Source organism: Leuciscus leuciscus (genome assembly GCF_965113295.1).
Source record: "Leuciscus leuciscus genome assembly, chromosome: 4".
NCBI classification, from domain to species: Eukaryota; Metazoa; Chordata; class Actinopteri; order Cypriniformes; family Leuciscidae; genus Leuciscus; species Leuciscus leuciscus.
The window spans coordinates 7,088,755-7,111,367 of record NC_138728.1 but is presented as its reverse complement, the minus strand read 5'-3'; the positions used below and the strand labels follow the sequence as shown (position 1 = coordinate 7,111,367).

Sequence of the window (22,613 nt, the reverse complement as noted above, 5' to 3'; positions counted from 1 at the left end):
GGACCACAAAAGCAGTCTTATGGTTTATTTTTTATTTTTTATTGAGATGTATACATCATCTGAAAGCTGAATACATAATCTTTCCATTGATGTATGGTTTGTTAGGATATGACAATATTTGGCCTAGATACAACTATTAGAAAATCTGGAATCTGAGGGTACAGAAAAATCTAAATATTGAGAAAATCACCTTTAAAGTTGTGCATTTATGTTCACGATTGTGCTGCATCCACTCACAAATTTAAAAAATATATATATTTAAGGTGGGAAATGTACAAAATATCTTAACATGATCTTTACTTAATATCCTGATGATTTTTGGAAAAATCGATAATTTTGACCCATACAATGTTTTTGGTTGGTTTTTAAAATCTTAAATCATGTAACTGCAAATATTCCAACTTGACATGAATGTAGCAAGTATCTGTACTGAAAATAAACTCCGGGTTTATTGCGTTCAGTGATCTTTATTGCATACTAGTTACAGATGACAGCTTTTTAAACGATAACTCTGCACCTGCTCGCTGTGACTGCACCAGATTAGCATCAGTGAGCCACACAAAGACATCTCTTCCCTGTACAACACCACCTGCTTCTCAGTCTACAACGGGAAATTCTTCAGTCTGATGAGGTTGTGCACGCTTTAAATGGTATCAGCAAACTCCACAGTCTTCCTTAAATCCACCAATCACATAAACTCATGACTAATCAAATGGTGTGATGCTGGTACATAAAGGCACATGGTAAGAACAACTACAGTAAACCTGCTGGTCAGACAACAGGAATGAACAAAATGACTGCAGGTAAAAAAAAAAAACTGGATATTAATTTAAAAAGGATAGCTCACCCATACAAGAAAATTCTGTCATTATTTACTTACCCTCAATATTCCAAACCCGAAAAGGACAAATTACTTCCTGGTCCATCCTTCTGACACTATGAATGGTTGTTGTAAACCAAAAGCTGCAGAACAATTCTACTTGCATTTTCCTTTATGGGTGAGCTATTCCTTGAACTGAAGCAAACAATGTTCAAGTTCTTGTTCGGTTAATCTCTAGAGGAATCTAGAGCAATGGAAAACCTCAAACAGCATGAGATGCAGGTGTTTAGGTCACTGTATGGAATTATGTTGCCAGCGTGATTGAAGGTTAAGACGCTGCAGCAGCAGCTGTTTCTATGGTAATGGCCTCGGATCTGCCGCTTCCCAACTCTGTGCACGTCACGTGCAGTGAACCGTCTCTGAAAAATAAACACACATCAGGAAAAGAGTTGAGTAGTTGAGTAGGACAGGGTGATATTATTGAACTTATAGTACACACACAAGCTGGAAAATATATAGATTACTCTTTTAAAAGATCGCAGTCTTTACTCTTTTCAACCACACAATTATATCTCTGTATATCTCTTTATATATTTCTGTTACGATAATTCAAATTATCACCGAAGTGTTGGGATAAAAGTTTATAGTTCGGATATAAACACGTCTACGGAAGCGATCAAAATAGAGTAAACACTTCATTAATTAATTACATCATTACACCAGTAGGTGGCAACAAGAGAGTGTCATTGAATCATTCAAGAGATTCGTTCAAAAACGCTGATTCATCCAGTCTTTACGAGCGAGTCATTGAATCATTCATTCAGACGTTTTTTTTTTAAAATATAATTAAAATCAATTAAATATTTTTAAATAGACTGCAGAAATTAATATTTTGTCAGAACCTCTAATAAATTGCATGTTATTTTGTTTAGTTGTCTGTTTCATCTCGATTTTAAACAATTAAAAATTGTGATTCTCAATTCATCCAGTATTAATGAAAGTATTAATCTATCACATTACCTCTTCATTGTCAGTACTGTGACAAAGTCATGCAGCTCCTCTTTAGGTTCCAGGTCTCGAAGTACAATCTAGAAAAATAAACCAGTGTCACACTTAAAGTTAATAAGCCCAACAGTTTTAGTGCACAATACAAGCTGAATATCTCATTTATGGTAATTTTAGGTTTGTACTGAAATGTCTGTTAAAAGGCGAGCCAACCTGTGCGATTGGTTGCTGTGCCTGGTACAGCTCCAGACACACGGACGACAGACTGCCAGGACCCTGCAGCGTGTGCTGACAGCGGGCAGGGAGAGGTGTGCCAGATGGAAACAAAACTGTGAAAACCTCCGCTCCGGAGTCATCCACTTCCTGAAAGACCGAGACACAATCAATATGCCATTCTGTGCTAAAACACCATAAAACGAATCTGCACTATTAATCGTTTGAAGTTCCCCCACCTTAACCGTGATGTCGCTGGCACAGCAATCCACAGTGATGGAATCTTCTCCGAGTGCCAGGCTGTCTTTTCCCACCAGGATGCCAGCCTGCATGGCAGCACCGACCGGAATCACCTCGTCCGGGGGAATGGAGTTCAGTAGCTCCACGTCTGGGAACAAATCCCTGATCATCTGTTGCAACTTCGGGATACGAGCTGATCCTCCGCATAAAACCACCTTAGAAAGAAAGCAAACTTGTTTAAGCTGTATTTATACTCCATTCTCACTATGTAAAACACCAAAATAATCTACTAGTTGGACAGGGAATTTTGTATTAATTGCCTCTAAACTGACAAAATAATTTTTTTCATGCATGAAATATGGATTAAAATCTACAGCTCTCTCTACTGGTCATTTTTTTACATGTTCAGCTTTCTTTAGTGTGTATTGAGCATGAAAAAGGTCTGCTAAGTTCCAAAGCACAAAGTCCCTCCCAAGGGAGTTATTCTCCATCACATTCAAGCATGAAAACCTATTCTAGCAGTTCCCAAAAACAAAATCAAGACTTTGTAAAAGAGCATAATATGACCTCTTTAAAAAAGTAGTTTTACCTTGTTGACATCAGAGGTGGACAGGTTTACTTGCTCGAGGAGACTTTTAATTGGCTGAATGCTCTTAGTAAAGAGGCTGGAGCATATCAGCTCAAAACGGGCTCTAGGACAGAAGCATATATGAAATGCAGAGATGCAACAGGTACCATTTTTCTTTGTAATACTGATTTGATTGCACAATAACTTCAGCTCACCTGGACACATTACACTCAAAATCCATGCCGTCATAGAGCGAGTCCACAAAGCAGTTGGCACTACTCAGGGTGGAGAGTGTGTGCTTGGCCATATCGGCACCATTCATGAGCTTCAGCATCGCCCTGGGGTTTCCGGTCACATCCTGTTTAAAAGTCCTGGAGACACACATGACAAACAAAATAAGATTGACATGCATGTAATCAAATCAAATCAAATCAAATAATGTTTAAAAATATTATACACTACCAATGAATTTTGAGGTCAGTAAGATTTTTTTTCTTTTCGAAATAAATTAATATTTTTATTCAGCAAGGATGCATTTAATTGATTAAAAGTGATAGTTAAGACAATTATAATGTTACAAAAGATTTCTATTTCAAATAAATGCTGTTCTTTTGACTTTCTATTCATCAAAGAATCCTGAAAAAACGTCTCATGGTTTCCACAAAAATATGAGACATGTTTCTTAAGCAGCAAGTCAGTATATTATAATGATTTCTGAAGGATCATGTGACACTGAGGACTGGAGTAATGATGCTGAAAAATTAGCTTTGACCACAGGAATAATTTACATTTTAAAATCTATTCAAATAGAAAATTGTTATTTTAAATTGTAATATATTTTACAATATTACTGTTTTTACTGCACTTTTGATCAAATCCTTTTTTTCAAAAACATTTTTAAATATCTTACCAACCCCAAAGTTTTGAACCGTAAATATGAAATAAATATTTAATAAAATATACAGTTATATTATAATATTAAATATTTCTTTCATATTTACCGTCTATTTTCTGATAATAAATAATTTAAACTTTTTAATTAAACTTTACAATTTTACATTGCATCTGATAAAAAATTTAAAAAAATTATAATAGCAGATTCATAAATAAGAAGTTTGGCACCAGTACTAAAAAACACTGTAGAATTTTTTTTTTTTTACAAATACTAAGTAATACAATATGACTAGATGAGCCACTTCAAAGTGTAAAATAGCCAATGTAAGAAGTTATGAAGTTGCTTGGCAACCGTACCCAGTGCAGTGTCTTCAAAACAAAACCACTTCCATTATAAGAACAATCACAAGATAACAGATGTGAAGCACTGGACTTCAACTGACTTTTTGAACTCGGCGGCGAGGTGCTGTGCGAGCTCATGTGTGAAGCTCTCTCCTCCCGTCCTGTGATCGGTCTGTGTCGCGAGGACCTTGTACATCCCACTGTTCACCTCCAGGACGGTGACGCTGAGCGACGTGCCTCCGAGTTTGTACACCAGGACATGACTGTGTTTGAAAAGAGAAAGGAGAATGAGTCTTCTGAGGAGCTCAAAGAAACAGCTCAACTCAGACGACACAAACTATGTACCTTTTTCCCAACGATGAGTCCTGTCCGATGCCATAAGCTAGAAGGGCAGCAGAGGGTTCGTGTATCAGCCTCAGCACGTCGAACCCGGCACTTTCTGCAGCTTGCCTACAACACAGCACCGACTGTTATAAAACCTCTCCCCAGACACAGCTTCTCAAGTTAGATAACCTTGTTACATCATCTGAATTCATTAGCATTCGTCTGGCGATGCAAGATGTTTTACAGACACTTCAACTACATACCTTAGTGCATTCTTCTGCATCTCTCCAAACTCAAAAGGCACAGTTATGACAGCATCTTTCACATCCGAACCCAAGGCTGACTGAGCCGTCTCTGCAGGGAACATGGTTATCAGTGATTCACATTAAACATACTGACTATGAAAGAAAATGAAGCATTCAGACAATACCTTTCATTTTATGGAAGATCAATTTCGCTACGTCTTCAGGCGACACATACTTGGTTGTCTCTCCCAAGTCGATTTCATATCTGGGCAGATCATTCTTGTTGACAACCTGGGAATGAGTGAGAAAATGCACACCTCTTACATGAGAAAATGGTGCCGTTTTTATGGTTATTGTTGTGTTTTTTCCCATCTGTCAGTATTTAAAGGGATAGTAAATAGATCGTAAATGACAATCAAGTCATCATTTACTCAACCTAGTGTTGTTCTAATGCCGTATGCCTGTCTTTCTTTTTCAGACCACAAAAGGAGAATTTTTAAAAAAAAATGTCACGTTCATGCTCGTTCATATAATGGCAGTGAATAGCGACCAGCATCAAGCTTTTAAAAAAAAGACGCAAAAGTATCACAGAACGGTCCAGTGTGACACGTGACGTATATTCCAACTGTTCTGGGAGTGTATGATAGGGTTTGATGAAAAACAAACTAAAATTGAATGTATTTAATGAAAATCCTGATCTTCTGTGGCAGAAAAAGAACACAAGTTGTAAGAAATCAAGAAAAGTGCAAAATGAAATACAATCCATGTTTTTTCTTCTCTGAGGTGAATATATCTGTTGTGTTCGTCGCAACTAGAAGTTACCGTGTTCACATCTGTCAACTGTCTCATCTGTTATCTGAGTTCCTTCCAGTCTGGAGATATTCAACCCGGCGAAAAAAGTACATGGATACTTTTTTGGGATTTCTAGTAGTTGTATTACACGTCAAGTTTTTATTCATCTTGAATTTCTCACAACTTGTGTGCTTTTCTGGGCAAGCCAGAGTGAACCGCGGTGCTAATAGTCTCACAAACGCTCAATCGTGCACAGAAGACCAACGGCCAAGGTCAGGATTTTCCTTAAATAATACAGGGTGGGCCATTTATATGGATACACCATGGTGGCATGGGAGTGGTTGGTGATATTGAGGTCCTGTTTGTGGCACATTAGTATATGTCATGGTCACCACCCATCTTGAGGAGTTTGCCCCCTCACATGTACTGGTGTGCCACAAACGGGACTTTGGTGTCACCAGCCATTCCCATGTTGTTGCGGTGTATCCATATAAATGGCCCACCCTGTACATTACAGTTCAGTTTGTTTTTCACTAAACCCTATCATACACAATTGGAATATACGACACATGAAACCATTCTGTGATGCTTCTGTGTCTTTTTTTAAAAAGCTTGATGCTGGTTGATATTCACTTCCATTATATGGACGATTTTTTTTTTTATTATTCTTTTGTGGTCTGAAAAAGAAAGACGGGGCATAAGGCATTAGAACAGCACCAGGGTGAGTAAATGATGACTTAAAATTTCATTTTAGGGTGAACTATCCCTTTAAGAACAGCATGTACTTACAATGCATTTGCTTTCTTCTTTGTGAGCCAGAGCATCTGGGTCATCAAAGCTGTCAAATACACAAGTCCAATGAATTTATATTATTATTACTTATATAAATGTTTTTTATTTAAGATATTGCTACTTTGATGGTATCATATTTTCATAATAAATGTTATGCACTGAATTGTCTACATCATTATTGCATGTTTGTGTATATATGAAAATAAATACCGTCTGCCAAGGATCTGCTTCACTTTGACAACCGTATTGGTGGCATTTCGTATTCGGCCCTGCTTAGCGGCGATTCCCACTATCTAGAAAATCAAATGAATGAGACAAAACCATTATTTTAGATTATAAATGTATCCCATAAGGGAATTATAGTGTAATAGCAGCCAAAAGTACACTAACATAATCAAACATGAAACACACTATGCAATACACACAATACAAATAAAATGCATTTGGTTATACTATTCACTAGACTAGAGATATGTTTTGCAGTTATACATTTAAGTTTCTATTTCACTGTTAGTTCTTAATCTGACATGTATTACAGGCTGTGTGTGTTTGGTGCTGATGAGAGAGCTGTATAATGATTATGACCCCATTCCCCGAAATCCTGGTAAATTACCTGTTCAGTGTCTCTGTATGCGACCACAGCTGGAGTGACTCTGTCCCCTGCATCATTGGCCACAACATCTGCTCGTCCATCCTAATATGAAAACAATTACACCTATTATAATGCCTTTTTTAATCTGGTATAGTTTGCATGTCACACCATCATCTATTCAGCACTATTAACCAGGACTATTAGATATTTTATTTCATTGTCGGCATATTTGCGCTTATTCAACTAATAAAAAATGATGTACACTCATAACAAATTCACCTTGAATACCGCAACACAGGCACATGTGTATCCAAAGTGCACCCCGATAGCAGCCATGCTTCCGACGAATTCTACCGGAAGCCGGTTTTCATATGCAAATGAGGAGGGGTTGACTTTTGGGCGCAGCCAAATGACGGGCGCCGATGTTAGCCAATCAAAGCGCCTCTGAACTGACGTCGACAGGAAAGTCAAGAGAGCAGCGCCTGATTTAGAAACAGCTGAGAGCGGCGCCGGTGGGTGTTGTGTGCTGGGTATTGAAGTTCACTTAAAAGTGCGCACAGGCGCGTTTTAAGCGCACAGAGTCATGTCTTTATCCAGCTCCTTTGCAACCCCGTTACTTTTGCTTTTATGTGTTGTTTTATTCTCAGTTACTGTTGCAGAAGAATGCGAAGGTGAGGTTGGTTGGCTTGGCTTTCAATACGCATGAACCCCTGAGTTTAAAAATAGCCACCTGGGTTATTTTTCACAAGTGCATGAGTGTTTTGACATAGTAAATATAAGATATTTACTGCAGGAAGTCAATATTTAAGAGGTGAGTCCTGGTTTGGATTGCATACTGACTGACAACCCCTATTATTGTAACACTATGCCTTCAATTTAAAGTTATTTAAAAGTTCTATAAAAAAGTTTGTCATTTTAACTTAAATTACATGATTAAACCGACTTAAAAAAACGAGTTGAATCTTATATAACAAAAAAAAGTTAAAAAAAACTTATTTTGATGAGTTAAAGCAATGTAAAACATATGTTGGCATAACTTATTGATCATATTGGAAATTAAAACCGATGCAATGATTTTCTTGTGTGTTATAATACAACCCACTTACAACTAGAAAACATTGCTTATGTTCTGCAGAATTATAACTAACTGTTATATCATACGAATTTATCCCTCTAGTATGAATCTCTGTTTAATATTTATATGTGTATCTGTTTTGCAGTGTGTGAGGAGTTTTTGGGGCGGCTTTATAACTCACTGGTGATCAGACACACGGAGCTGTCCCCAGAGCTGGTGGAGGAGGGTCTGATCAGAGCATGCACTGAGACTACTGGGAAAGAGAATCGACTAGTAAGAACATAAAAACAAGCACAGTTTGGCTTTTATGCTTCTTTGGTTACTGGTTCATATGTTTAGAGTATGAAATATATTGAATGCATGATGTAATTCTTTCCCTTTTCACCTCAGTGCTATTACCTAGGAGCCTCCAGTGATGCTGCAGCCAAAGTGACAGGTGAGGTGAGCCGCCCCCTCAGTGCACATGTTCCTGTCCACAAAATCTGCCAAAAACTTCAGCGCAGGGATGGCCAGATCTGCGAGCTCAGATATGGTAGGGTGCACTCACATATAAGATCCTTCAAAGTCGGCATGAAATGGAAGTTGCGATAGTATTTTCTTCACTATTGTGATGTATGTTATTTTGACAAAAAAAAAAAAAAAAAAAAAAATTTATGTGCACAGATACATCATTTATAATAAATACTGCAATGTTCCATAAAAAATAATTGTCAATTTTGTTTTCATGGTTAGTTCACCCAAAAAATGTAAATACTCACATTAATTACTCACCCTCAATTGAGTGGTTCAGTCCAAATTTTCAGTGATGAACAGATTGAATTTAGGCTTTTATTCACATATAAACATTCATCAACGAATTTTCACTTTATATGCAACAACTAATGAGGTTAATTCTCGTATTACGCAGCATGTTTGATCTTCAGAAAGAACCAGTGAGGTTTGTTGTCGTGCGTCTAGCAGGTTCGGTTGAGCTTCAGTTAATGTACACTGATCAATTGTGAATAAAAGCCTAAATTAAATCTGTTCATCATATAAAGCGATTTAGTCTCTTCGGACTAAACCACTCAATTCATATGGATTAGTTTTACAATCTCCTTTATGAACTTTTGAAAGTGTCAAAGTCAAGTGTCAGTTGCGTAGCTGTCAACGGAGGGACAGAAAGCTCTCAGATTTCACCAAAAAGATCCTCATTTGTGATACGAAGATGAACGTGTGAGTAAAGAATTTTCATTTTTGGGTGAACTATCCCTTTAATTGCATTAGAGTTTGGAATATTTTGGAAATATTAGTCTCAAATGTTTTAAAATGGATATTTCCTGTTCTTCTGAAACAGAGCGTCCAGTTCTTGACTGGAGCAGGGACGCTTTGTCTAAAATGCGAGTGTTGGATCTGAAGAGAGTCTTGTCCTCGTGGGGGGAGGAGTGCAGAGCCTGTCTGGAGAAGAGTGAATTTATCGATCTCATCCAGGAGGTGGCTCCCAAACACAGCACAGCGCAGCACAGAACACACACGGAAGAGTTCTGAGGGCCTCCTCGTGCAGCTCCGTGCTGGGGGAGACAGAGCTCTGATGAGAGGGCCTCCTCGTGCAGCTTCATGCTGGGGACACACAGTAGTGATGGGAGGGGCTGCACGTGCAGCTGTGCTCTGGGACACTTATGATATTGCACTGAGACTCCTAACTTATGATGCTTTTCATATTAGTTATGAGTAGCCATGTGCCACTTCCCCAGTGTCTCATTCTCCTGTACCACTGTAAGCATTTTTCTCCGGCATACTCAGAATAAATCATTAAGCTTTATTAGTTTCAGTGATTAAGAGGAGACTTGCAGAGAGACTGGCTGTTTTTTTTTTTTTTGTCCAACCATTTCATTTGGAAGAGACGAGAGCTTGTGTAAGGCTCTAAGACCAATTTGTACTCGCTCTAAAAGCCTCATGTCTGGATGATATTTCAATCATAAAATCAAAATAAAGGAGTAAGAAACTATATTTTGCATGAATAACGAAAATGAAGCATTTTTAGGACCATTATTTTCTTTCCCGCTGTGGCGAGCAGGACGAGGTCGAGGGCCGTGGAAGCTTGTCCTCCCACAGCCCTCGACCTCGTCCTCCTCGCCACACCTGCATTGTCGTGATATTATGCACATTTTCCTTCCTTGTTCTAATTAGCATAATACAATCTAATGAAAACACTTCACAATAAGGTTTCATTAGTTAACTAATATTTAACAATACTTCTACCGCATTTATTAATCTTAGTTAACGTTAATTTCACTTTTAATATACTAATACATTATTAAAATCATTAGTTAATACATTGTAAACTAACATAAACAAACAATGAACAGCTGGATTTTTATTAACTAACATTAACAAAGGCTAGTTCATGTTAGGTAATACACTAACCAATGTTTTTATATATATATATATATATATATATAAAGGTTTTTTTTATGTCCTATACTAAAGTTTTTTAAAGTGACCTATTTTTAATTGCCTTTAGCTTTTTTGCAGCTCTTTTAAATAATTATTCTGGTATGCCAAAATTCTAAATTATTATGAGGACATAAAAACATCTGGACATATCATAATTACATTAATGACAATTTGAGGGGGAGAATTGTGCTTAATATCTGTGGGGGGGAAAAATGAACGTTTTATGCAAAATATAATTGTTTTCTATTTTGGGGTGAAATATGACCTGGACATTGGATTTTTGTTACATTAACGTAGGTGTGTGTGTGTGTGTGTGTGTGTGTGTGTGTGTGTGTGTGTGTGTGTGTGTGTGTGTGTGTGTGTGTGTGTGTGTGACTTTCTTAATCCAATTCAGTGTCAGTCTGTATCAAATTTGTAGATACAAGCGTGCGTATGACCTCTCGTAAGGATCGTATTGTTGTGACTTTTTGTCCATACACACACGGAACAAAAGACGCACGCCCACCTAACTGTGCTGATGTTTACATCTGCCGTGTTGCCATGGCGATCATGAAACCTTTCATCCCCGGCTTCCGATGCTACAGGATTTTGCTGACAAACTTTTTATGTCATAAAACAGAACCAATCAGCCACGAGTCCATCGGCAGGGCTCTTTCTCTCTCTTCTCCTCTCTCCCCACCTCCAGGCTTTCTCATTCACAATCCCCATTTTTTAACCATCCAGTTCTGCTGTTCTCCTGTAATAGCTGTTGAGAGAGAGAGTGAGAAGAGAGAGAGACCGTGAGTGAGATTCAGGCCTTGCCCACGCAAAGAAGTGGGAGACTGAACCTCTCTCTATACTCTCTCTCTCTCATGCGCACACACACACACACAGTCAGTGTATCATGCTTGCACTGTGTGGGCTGAGCTGAGCATTCCTGTCATACAGTAACAGTCTCTCTGCCTCCGCACTCTCTCTCTTTCCCTCTCTCTCCCTCTATTTCTCTCTTTCCCTTTCCCTCTATCTCTCCTCTTTTCTCCCTCTCTTCTCTTTCTCACACACATACGTTCCAAATACACACATTAGCACACTTCTATACACTTTCACAGACCAGAGACGGACCCTCGCAGAGGAAGTCGAGATGGTGTGGAATGTGTGCCCTGGTTTTATTAGGTAAGTTTTATGATTTCCAGCATATCCTTGGGTGATTTGTGTGTGTGCTAGGTGTTGCTTGAATGAATTTAAGTGTGTGTTTGTTGAAAGATAAGATTAATTTGTGTCTTTTCAGGCTCTCTGTGTGTCATATTTTGTCAGCGCACCTCTGTACAGCGGCTCGATGCGGATATTTTCATTGGGCATCACTACAGGGATTACTGAACACTTTTTCCTAACAGGCAAAATGTGGCTGTGTGTGTGAGTGTGTGTGTGTGTGTATATGCGTGAGGATGTGTGAATGAGTGTTGCGCTCACTCTATATAGGTCTTCTTCAGGCAAAGCCTAATCTCGCTGATTGGAAACTGATTTGCGTTGAGTTGAATTTTACAGAATACACAGACGTCGCCCCAGCCCTCTTACCTTCTTTACCTGTCACTCTCTTACATCCTAATTTCTGTCGTGACTGAGGCCAATCTATTCAGTCCTAACGCCCACACATTAAGCCATCACACTGTCTATTTCTTTTCCTTAAATTGCTCTCTCTCTCCTATTCTCCCCTTCTCAATCTCCCCTCTCTTTAAACATCTGTGTGGCGCTCGGTGCACGTGCACGAAGCGCGCCTTGAGTGTTTTGCACACCCGTCAGGAGATGCAGGAGGATGCTCGCACCAGATTTATGCTTTGGCCCTTTAAAAGCAGGCAAAGTTTCCTGGTGAACCATTTTTCTGGTTGCCATAGTGATGAGCAAGGACTTGGAGAGGTGCAGTGGTACTGGGATGCAGTGACAGCTCTTAGCATGTGAATTCTCACACTGAGATATGGAGATGCACAGAGGCTCTGAACAGAGACGGCGATGAGGTGAGACGCCCACGCGCACACACATCATTATTGCTCACAGCGCTCTTTGGATGATCATACTGTCCCTGGATCCCCAAAAGAGGGAGGAAACCATGTGGGGAAGATGAGTGAGAGAGAGGGGATTTGTACGTGTTTGCGTGTGCAACAATGAATTCTGGAGAAACTGAGTGTGTAGTTGCTCTATGCAGAAGTTTTGCATTTCGGGGAATTGTTTAAGGTTTGTAATAGGGGAGAGTACAAGCCTGACTTGCATATGAAGAATGCATCTTAAATCAAGCATTTAAAACTTAGAAACATCACTTAAAATTGCATTCATTGCTCTGACGGTCAGATGGTCATTAAGATCTCAACCAAAGTCCAAGTGTATGAGATATTTAGGAAATAAGTAGTTGGCATGAAATCTGTTTTTTGCCATCTTGCATAATAATATATATAAGTTTGGCATCTTGCATAATAATATATATAAGTTTGGCATCTTGCATAATAATATATATAAGTTTGGCATCTTGCATAATAATATATATATAAGTTTGGCATCTTGCATAATAATATATATACGTTTTTATGATATAGCTGCAGTTTCATATGATGTATATTACTGACTACATATTTTACATAACATATAAAATAAACATATTTTCCCGCTTTTAATGCAAGTAGAAAACATTTTTATGAAGTAAGCTCACTTAAAGACTTGTTTAGTTAGATTTGACCAGAATTTTTTTTTTTTTTTCATATGTTAATGTTAAAAAATCTTGTATAATATTAACTGCTGTATTTTTTTCTGTTTACTTGGTTGTTGTATTTATGTAACTTTGTATTTTTGTAATTCAGCTTTTGCCATGAAGCTAGCCTCAGATGCAGACATTAAATAAAACTATACTATACTATACTTTTGCACTGGTTGCAATGATTTCTGCACTGTCAGCCACTAATCAAATAAGTTAAATTTGTGACTGATCATGTGACTCTCAGATGGTCACATGCTCTTCCATTAAAGCTGAAGATGCCATTTGGTTCATCTCAAATCAAGCTGAAGAACATGATCATCATGTTTGACACAAAGCAGCTCGAGTGCTGCTGTTCTTAAAGCAAAAGGAGGACAAGCCAAATACTAATCAATTCTGAAATTCTCACTCAAGTTCATATACGTTATTTGTCAAGCTACCCAAAACCACCAAATTGGTGCATTTAGTGTGTTTCAGTGGGAGATCTCTAAGGATCATTTTAAGATGTCTGCAGCCTTCTAACTTCAGTCAAGTTCTTACCCACAGATCCAGGCGTGAAGGTGTGTCTTATGTAACAGAGAAGGAGCACACTCGTGTGATTTCTGTTTGATCTGATGAAATCAAAAGGAAATGAAATCTATCAGGACTTTTTGCAGCTGTCATCCATCACAACACCTTCACATGTGATTTCAAATATTGATATATTCAGCATTAAAGAACTATACGCAAGAGACTACATTATTAGTATTACTATATCATACATTTTTGTGATTGTGTTACAGAGGCCCTCCTAGTGTGCGGTGGAAATAGAAACGTTACTGTTCTGTAACAGCGTGTGTGTGAGAGATTTGTAGGAAGGAGTGTGGGTGTCGGTAGTCTTTATTTCTGTTCCACATTCATGTGTGTGAGGTGAATTTTTGTATCGCCTGAGGAAAGAGCGGAGTTATCAGAGGCGTGCAGCCTTTCCTATACTTCCTGCAAAAACATCCCGAGGACCCTCGGCCCAAACCAGCCAGGAAGAAGGCCAGGAAGTTGGGCTGAGATCACGGGAAGTAAATTACAAAGCCAGAAAGGCCTAGTATAAAAACAGGTCTAGTGGAAGTTTTTGGAGACTGTAGCCATGTTGCTTTAAAAAAAAAATGATAGTGGTGCTTCGGATGAGTGTGTGTCGTGTGTGTGTGTTAGTGAGAATATGTGGGAGTTCCAGTGATCCTGTATTTAAAATTGATGGGATTATGAAGGTTTTTATATTTCTTCATTCAGTCTGGCATCATTTTTGGTGTGACCCCAACATGCTTTGATAAATGCATTATCCAACACCATGCATAAATAAAATCTCTTATTTATCCAATCAAAGCACATATAATCCCTTGTTGCTGCATTTTATCCACTTCAAATGTACAGAGGTACTTGAACGCGCTGTATTGAGTGGCATTAGGAGTGAGAGAGGTGTTGATTACAACCAGAATTATGTATTTAAGTGTAGCCTCACCTGTGATGTTTATAGATGATACGTTGGTGATTGGTTGAGACACTGGAACCCTGGCTTCTTATTGGAGGAGGTACATAAACGATGCTTTTGGTTGGTTGAGATGGTTTGAGATGGTCTGGAGGAGACCTTCCTGCTGTAATTTCCTCTTTCCTGCTGGTTTTCCTGCTCGGGAATATTCAGCATCAGGGTTGGGCTTAAAGTGTCCTGAAATCTCAGACCTCCGAGGGAGTGCCGGGACGTTCGGCCCTACTATATTACAAACACAAAGTAAGGCATTGTGGAATACTGGCAGAAAATCATTGGAATAAAGACGGAAAGCTCAGAAAAGTTTGATCGTACGGGAAGCCTCACATGGGAAGTGCAGGTCAAATGTAATAACTCCTTGTTTCATTGTCATTTAATATGTCTAGCTTGTTAGTGGTGTTTGCTTAAGCAAGTATGAGTATTACTATCCTTACGGTTAGGGATTTGAACAAACCCCTTAACCTAAATACTAATCTTTGGCATGAGACTTGTCTGTATTGGACTATGAATTATCTATGACTTGTCTGTATGATAGGCTACCTAAAATTATGTGGATTGTAGGAGAGTTGTGCTATTACTTTTCTAAGTGATAAGACTGATGGTTTTGCCTGCCAGATGATAAAATGTTTACACTGAAGGAGGGAACTTGCCAGAATATCTTGCCTTATGGGTGGGTATAGCTGGAGCCAGTGAGCAATAACCCAGTACACCCTAACAACCACTTAACAACTTCCTAGAAACCACTTGAGAACTTCTCAGCACCATGGGAATGTTTGTACAATTTATTTAGAAAATACACATATGGTTACTACTATTGCTTAGAAGAATCTCTGTATTTTTTCATGTTGATTAAGTGGTTATTAGTGATCGTAGACCTTTTGATATGTCAGTGCTTTAATTGAGTTGAATGATAACATGTCATCTCAGATCTAAGTTTCTGCTTGTCATAGAGTGTAACAATGCTGATGCAGATTATACTTACTCTTTACAGGGATTTTCCATTTCATGTTATCTGTGACAATGTCTGTTACATAATAGAGGACTTCCCTTCTGTCTCTGTGGACAATAGTCAAGAGTGTCTGAAATGTTTTAGCTTGTGTGTGATTGCATTGGAATGAGTGAGTAGGTGGACGGCTACATGTGGCCGGCTGTGATAATAGTATGGTAAAAGAATGAGTGTGTGATACAGCATATTTCTCTGTGAGAATGTACAAAGTATTTAACCCTCTGATGCATTCAAAATCCATCTTTTTACTTCAAAACAGTAATATATCATCATTCCCAATGTTTTCAATCAATCAAAATGGCGTTCTGAGAGAATTCTGACATCTTTCAATTCAGACATGTGGACTTAACCCGGCAAACACAGAACTTTCCGCTAAAGTTAGTGTATGATTTCCCTGTGGTTATTTCTTTGGGAGCCAATTCATAACATTCAAGGAACGTTCCTTTTAAGAATTTTATATACAGTATATATATTACATGTTCCCAGACTGTTCTTGGATCCAAACATTGCTGGGAATGTTGTCAGAGGCTAGGCAATATAAACTGCTAGGGCTGGGTAAACAATATTGAAAATCCCAATAATCATCTTTTAGTCTATGCTGTTTTCAGTTGATGAAGGAACAGAACATAGTGCCTCCCATCCAATAAATCTCAATAAGCTTTGTTACTTTTGAAATGAAACAAAGTCTCAGATTTCAAATTCTGTCCATTTTGTTCTGAAATTCAATACCGTTTTGGCGCTCTTTCATGTGACGTGACAGATCGCTGTAACGCCTCAGATTAAGCAAAGATCATGTGAACCGATCATCTCGTCCGCTTAACTACTAGTTACATCACGAAATAAACATGAATGAACATCAGAAGGTATGTTGAAACATACAGTGAGTGCAACTTACCGAAGTCCGTGTCATGTCTCATGTGATCGCTCAATCGGTGTTTCAACCGCGGGAAAGACGTCAATAAAACAGCCCTTAAGTTACCTCAGAAAACCCATTCAATGACCATAAACTTGTTAGAAAAATTAACTCTAGAGAGAAGCTTTTTTACCAACATATTACATATTAATTATATATTTTTTTACATTATTTAATGAATATGTTTGAATAAATCAAGTCAAGTTTTTATGACCGCTCCCATTTAAATGTTTATATTTCAAAAAACGAAGTAGAAACATTTATGTAATTATTAAGTTAGTATTGTAACTTTTATTATTATTAAAATAATGTTTGTAAATGTAAATGTTTGTATACAAATCAGTTAAAACTTTGTCATGTGCTGTACTGGATATATATCCAAATTAATCTATATTGAATCGAATTAAATCGGAATGTGTGTCAATATCCAGCCCTATAAAATTCACAACATAAACAGGACAGACATATAGGCTAGAATTATGGGAGAAGGTCACAAGTAATCGCCTATGATGGTTTGGATGCAACACGCACCCTGAATGGTTTAAAATGACATTTTGAAGTGGACGTCATCATGCCTCAGAGGGTTAAGTAATTGAAATAGGTGTCAAGAGTTGGCTTGTTGCTTGTGATGCTGTAGAAGGAGAGACGCGGTGAGTGTGTGAGATTTTGCACAGCTGTCTCTAAAGAGGAAGTGGTAGCGCACCAGAACAAGCAAAGTGCTGAGTTGCCATGGTAACTTGGGATGCAGGGTTCCCTCAATTTCCATTATTCCCAAGTGGATCTGCTTCACAGTGTCCATGGCAACCACTCACAACCAATGGAGTCCCTATCTCTTTATCTCTCTCTTCTCACTCTCTCTTACAAACTCTCTCATCCCGTCATTTTATCTTGATTTGTGATTTGTGGTAAAATGTCATCTCCATGCTTACGTGAAGACATCATTACCTGTCACACTTTGACATTATTAGCCACAAATGCTTGGGTGTGCGTATTATAAAACAGCTCTGCGTACATTCTTCCAACTAGTATACAGATACATCAAATATCAGTCAACATAAACCAGTGCATTAGAATGAGTTTGACTGAAAATGCAGGTGTATGTTGTGTTGTAGGGTTGTGAGGCCGGCGTGTTGAGCAGAACGCACACACACACTCACACACACACACACTCTCCCGGAGCATGCCTATCAGTCCACCTGCCGACGGCAAACATGAGGCTCTCGACCGGCCGCGGCAGCAACACGCCCCTACCAACGGCAACCACGGAGATGACAGCAATTGGGCCTCTCCTGGGAGTCAATCTACCTCCGACCCTATGGAGGATCTCCACGGAGGCGCAGCTGTCATCCGCATCGGAATCCCTGATTTGCAGCAAACGGTGAGTACTCTGCTCTCACACACATATGCATATGCAGGCTCACTCTTGTCTTTGAAATGGCTGCACTGCAGCACAGAAGTAGAGAGTGGCAGTGATTGGTACAGACTGAGTTGTTGACTCTGCGTGGGAGTGAGGGGTGTGTGACAGAGGCTTACAGCATGTCGTCTACATGCACGCGTGTTTCTGTGCAAGCATCTACAGTCGTGTTTGCTGCAAGATGGCGATTGCATGTACAGTGCAGTCCAAAAGTGGACTTTTCAACCCCAGTATATTTCTTGAATAAATTTGCACTTTTAAATGATGTTATGTAGAACATGTTTACATAATCCTGCCAAACACATAATACCTTACTCCTCTTTCTGAGAGCCTTTGCAGCATCCAGCGTAACTCCCTGCTTTCTGTCAAAAGTCATGTCCGATGGGAGTACTTTAAAGTTGCGTTTTATATTTTGCACAGCTATCACCCTGTAGCTCAAGAATGGTTGCCCACTGAAGCTAAGCAGGGTTGAGCCTGGTCAGTACCTGGATGGATGACCTCCTGGGAAAACTAGGTTACTGCTGGAATTGGTGTTAGTGAGGCCAGCAGGGGGTGCTGCTCACCATGTGGTCTGTGTGGGTCCTAACGCCCCAGTGTAGTGATTGGGACACTAAACTGTCCCCAGAGATCCGAGGTCCTGACTCTCTGGTCAATAAAAATCCCAGGATGTCCTTAGAAAAAGAGTAGGGGTGTAATCCTGGCCTGCCGATTGGCTTCTCATCATCATGGCCTCCCCATATACTGATTGGCTTCATCACTCTGTCTCTTCTCCACCAATGTTGGTGTGTGGTGGCCGTTCTGGCGCAATATGGCCGCCGTCGCATCATCCAGGTGGAGAATCTCTAAAACGATCTTAAGTGAAGTATAAAGCCTAGTGCATTTGGAGAAAATATTTAATGGACAGACATTCATGTTTTTTTTTTACTACAAATTTTAACTATTTGCTGTAGTGAATCTTGTGGCATTTAAGGACACTTGATGGCTAATTGCACATTAATAATTAAACCTACCTGGTCTAGTCTTTCGAGTCTTTGGCCCTGTTTACACCTGGTATTAAGATTAAGATATTTTGTCGATCGGATTACAAGTGGACAAAGCCAAATTCAGGACTAAACAGGGTCTAAATCATTTTGTCCACTTTCGACCACTTCCAGAGGTAGTCGAAAACGCATTTGACCGGATTGCTTTCGCAGTGTAAACGCTCATGTGGTCGAATGTGTTCGAACAGGAACAAAAGAGCGCCTACTGATCTAACGCGTAAAGGCCCTGGTATACTTCATTTTCTGCGTTCTGCTCCATCTCGCGCACAATTGAGCGTGCAAGCCTTTCAGAGTATACTCTTTTGGCCGTGAGACCGGAAAGACGCGTTCGGCAGACTGTACTTTGTTTTCAAGCACTCAAGTCACTCGCACTTGCGTTGTTGTAAGCGCACCACCCGCGCGGACACAACAATTGGGCAGTTTTGGTGGACAACGTGGACTGTAGCGGAACTTGGACGACCGAGGTATACTTTGGGCTTAAACATTATGGGAAGCGCATTGGCCAGAAGGGATTTAAACTTTGTTGGCTGGAGACCCAAGTTTTTTTGAAGATAAAAAAACATACCAAGCACAATGTTCTCTCACCATTCCTGATTTCTAACACACACTCACAGTGTTTTTCGTGGTCTTGCGGCTGTCAGAGCAAAAATTAAATCTCCGTAAATTTTTCTGTGGTCTCCGGTTCATCCATCAGATCGAAATACAGATACGCACCAAAAGACCTTTCGAAGAAATCAGGACAGAAGTGGTTGAAAGTGGACAAAAGAGACGGATTAAAACACCAGGTGTAAATGGGAACATGTCTCCTTGTGATCCAATCAACCAAAACGCATCTTGATACCAGGTGTAAACAGGGCGTTTAAGCCTTGGTGCTCATATGGTTGATGCAGGTTCGAGTCCAACCTGCAACAAATCCTGATAAATATCACCTTAGCTGATTTTCTGTCAATCTGTATAATAAAATATGCAAAAGTCTCAAAATAAAAGCAAAAATACTTCTTGTTCATGTAGGGATTTGTAACGCGTGTATGTTTGTTTCTAGAAATGCCTGCGATTGGACCTTGAGGCTCCAGTGTGGGTTTGTAAGCAGCGAGTTCTGGTCACTCTGACACAAAGCCTGACCGATGTGCTTAACTATGGCCTCTACCTCCCTGCCTTTAATGGGCGCGCCGGAAAGTTCCTCGATGAGGAGAGATTGCTCAGGGAGTATCCTCTCCCTACGATCACACCTGTACCGTACCTAGAGGTGCACATACTCCCCCTTCTGCATCCCACGATGCTTTAGATCTCTCACTTATGATATTATTGGCTCGGGTTGCTGTTATTATCATTTACCTGTCAATTCATTTGTGTGACTTCAGTTCCGTTACAAGAGGCGTGTTTACACTCAGAGCCATGTAGATGACAAGCAACTGGCCAAACTACATACCAAGGTAACGTCTAACATGCATGTACACTACCGTTAAAATGTTTGTGGTTGGTAAGAATACTTATATTAAGCAAGGATGCATTCAATTGGTCAAAAGTAACAGTAAAGACATTAATGTAAAAGTTCTCAATTTCAAATAAATGCTGTTCTTTTGAACTTTCTATTCAAAGAATCATGAAAAAAACTGTTTTCAACATTAATAACATAATAATAAGAAGAAATGTTTCTTGAGCAGCAAATCAGCATATTAGAATGATTTCTGAAGGATCATGTAACACTGAAGACTGGAGTAATGATGCTGATAATTCAGCTTTGATCACAGGAATAATTTACATTTTGAAATAGAGAACATTATTGTAATTAAAAATAAGAGTTTCGTGGTATAACTGTTTTTACTGTATTTTTCATCAAATAAATGCAGCCTTGGTTTGCATAAGATACTTTTTTTTTTAAACATTTAAAAAAATCTTACCATCTCCAAACGTTTGAACGGTAGTGTATATTTATATATAATTCTGTTGTTCTAAAAAAACGGATATTTTCCATTAAAAATCGTTATCTTGAACCAGCTGTAAGCTATTGTTTTTAGTCCTAAAATGCATGTGTCTCTGTGACAGTTCTAGACTCAACTCCAAATAGAGTCCATGCTTCTTTTTTTAGCCAAATCAAAAAAACTAGCTAGAAACACTCTCAGTCTGTGAATTCAGGTTTGCTGACATGTCTTTAAAAGATGGGTTTGGAAAAGAGGGCATGTGGTTCAAGTTAGCAAAATGGCAGAAATTAGCAAACGAATTTGAATAGCTTACAGCACCTTTAAAAGGGCAATAACCTACAGTTTCACTGCATTATTTTTTTAAGTCCACTTGTGTTTGTCAAGGTTAATTGCAGGAAAAACTTAATTTAATTTTGCATTACTGTTTTCTGACTAGAATATTGTACAGACTATTTTGCTACTATATCTACTCTTCATGTGAATGAGCTATATGTTATGATTGGCTTATCTTTTTGCATTTGTAATGAGCAACTTCCATTCATTTTTTTATTTTTGCATCTTACTTCTTAGTAATGCTTAAGGCAGCTTTGCATTGTGAATGTAGTATGTTGATCCCTTGTATTTTATTCAATATTTCATATAAAAAACTGCTTTCCATTAAAGACCTTGAGTTACTCAAAACATTGTTGACTGGTTAGTAATCTAAGACTATTTTCCATTGTTGCCAGGCCAATTTAAAGAAGTTTATGGAGTATGTACAACAGAGGTGTGTGGAGAAGGTCTGCAGGTTCCTGGAGAAAGGGCTGGACCCCAATTTTCATGATACTGAGAGCGGAGGTGATTTTATTATATTTTTTAAAATAAATTCTCCATGTGCAAGAGTTTGAGTATATTTCACATAACTTCCCAAACCTGCCTTCAAACTTGGTGCAATGCATCTAAAAAGATGCCATTTTGAACATTGGAGAAGTGCCATTTGAGAGTCTTGGCAGGAATGAGAAGATTATCATTGAACAATAGTTTAAAATTTTGGTCTGTTCTGCACATAAAGCTATTGCATGACTTCACAAGTCATATAACTTCCTTTTTTTTATACTTTTAGGGAGCTTGTGGTTCTTAACTCTTTCCTCGTCAGTGTTTTAAAAAAAAAGAAAAAAGTTGCCAGGCATTTTCGATAAATTTTCACAAAATATTCATGGTCCCCAGAATATTTTGTTGCATGAATATCTGAACTTGCAATATATCAAAAGAAAGTACAGAGCCTCTGATAAATAAATAAAAAGCTTTTATTGTAGCTTCAACACTTGAATGTGGGCAAGTAAAAAAAAAAGGGTGAAAAAAGCAACATTTTGAACAAAAAGCTGAGAAAATCATGTTGTTTTTCAAAGTACGACAATAAGCAATGCGACGTTTTATCACTTGTTTTTGCTTCTTTTTCACCTGTGTTTTGGTCCGGGGATTCTCTACTCTTTCAGAAGATGTGTAATAGCTAATAGCACATAAAGCCCTACTGTATAACAGCGAAAACACGGAAAGCCGGAAAATTCCGTCAATGGCGGGGAAAGAGTTAAATGAAGCTTAGAGACATAACTCACAATCTACTTTCATTTTATGCAAAAGAGCAACTTCTGCCAAACATCTAATATTAGGTTTCAAAAAATACACAAAATAATACAGGGTCGGAACAACATAATGGCAAAATGTTCATTTGGTGTGAAGGATGGGTGAACTATTCCTTTAAAGTTTGC

General features: G+C 38.7%; 3 protein-coding genes across 13 annotated transcripts in view; 2 read left to right on the top strand and 1 right to left on the bottom strand.

The window, feature by feature from the left end:
• Positions 1 to 251: 251 nt before the first annotated feature.
• On the bottom strand, positions 252 to 7,214 carry hspa14 (heat shock protein 14). Its single transcript, XM_082167527.1, has 14 exons — positions 7,107 to 7,214; positions 6,849 to 6,929; positions 6,446 to 6,528; positions 6,233 to 6,281; positions 4,837 to 4,942; positions 4,670 to 4,760; positions 4,428 to 4,532; positions 4,184 to 4,345; positions 3,062 to 3,217; positions 2,868 to 2,970; positions 2,278 to 2,493; positions 2,039 to 2,188; positions 1,841 to 1,908; positions 252 to 1,239 (listed from the first exon to the last, which is right to left on the bottom strand). The coding sequence occupies exons 1-14, from the start codon at positions 7,161 to 7,163 to the stop codon at positions 1,149 to 1,151; spliced, it is 1,518 nt and encodes a 505-aa protein (XP_082023653.1). The 5' UTR covers positions 7,164 to 7,214; the 3' UTR covers positions 252 to 1,148.
• A 109-nt stretch (positions 7,215 to 7,323) lies between these two features.
• On the top strand, positions 7,324 to 9,700 carry cdnf (cerebral dopamine neurotrophic factor). The gene is made up of 4 exons (XM_082167155.1): positions 7,324 to 7,498; positions 8,048 to 8,175; positions 8,293 to 8,434; positions 9,236 to 9,700. The coding sequence occupies exons 1-4, from the start codon at positions 7,411 to 7,413 to the stop codon at positions 9,424 to 9,426; spliced, it is 549 nt and encodes a 182-aa protein (XP_082023281.1). The 5' UTR covers positions 7,324 to 7,410; the 3' UTR covers positions 9,427 to 9,700.
• Positions 9,701 to 11,223: 1,523 nt separating this feature from the next.
• Positions 11,224 to 22,613, top strand: part of shank3b (SH3 and multiple ankyrin repeat domains 3b) — a 32,651-nt gene continuing 21,261 nt past the window's right edge. For 4 of the 11 annotated variants that reach the window (XM_082167057.1, XM_082167049.1, XM_082167059.1 and 1 more), the window contains exons 1-5: positions 14,761 to 14,917; positions 17,602 to 17,867; positions 19,986 to 20,189; positions 20,305 to 20,376; positions 21,594 to 21,702. In XM_082167057.1, coding sequence (XP_082023183.1) covers positions 17,670 to 17,867; positions 19,986 to 20,189; positions 20,305 to 20,376; positions 21,594 to 21,702 — 583 coding nt within the window. In that variant the 5' untranslated portion in view covers positions 14,761 to 14,917; positions 17,602 to 17,669. Of the gene's footprint in view, positions 11,488 to 11,602; positions 12,327 to 14,702; positions 14,918 to 16,742; positions 17,868 to 19,985; positions 20,190 to 20,304; positions 20,377 to 21,593; positions 21,703 to 22,613 lie in introns of those variants that run through there. The other 7 variants (XM_082167054.1, XM_082167055.1, XM_082167052.1 and 4 more) reach the window with 7 other exon arrangements.

What these genes read in the sequence shown, in the direction of transcription:
- hspa14 (XM_082167527.1), bottom strand. Translation starts at nt 7,163, where the DNA reads ATGGCTGCTATCGGGGTGCACTTTGGATACACATGTGCCTGTGTTGCG. An exon ending in AAGCAGATCCTTGGCAGACG is followed by an intron (nt 6,282 to 6,445) that starts GTATTTATTTTC and finishes TGTATTTGACAG; the next exon opens with CTTTGATGACCCAGATGCTC. An exon ending in CCACCTCTGATGTCAACAAG is followed by an intron (nt 2,494 to 2,867) that starts GTAAAACTACTT and finishes TTTCTTTCTAAG; the next exon opens with GTGGTTTTATGCGGAGGATC.
- cdnf (XM_082167155.1), top strand. Translation starts at nt 7,411, where the DNA reads ATGTCTTTATCCAGCTCCTTTGCAACCCCGTTACTTTTGCTTTTATGT. An exon ending in TGTTGCAGAAGAATGCGAAG is followed by an intron (nt 7,499 to 8,047) that starts GTGAGGTTGGTT and finishes TCTGTTTTGCAG; the next exon opens with TGTGTGAGGAGTTTTTGGGG. An exon ending in CTGGGAAAGAGAATCGACTA is followed by an intron (nt 8,176 to 8,292) that starts GTAAGAACATAA and finishes TTTTCACCTCAG; the next exon opens with TGCTATTACCTAGGAGCCTC.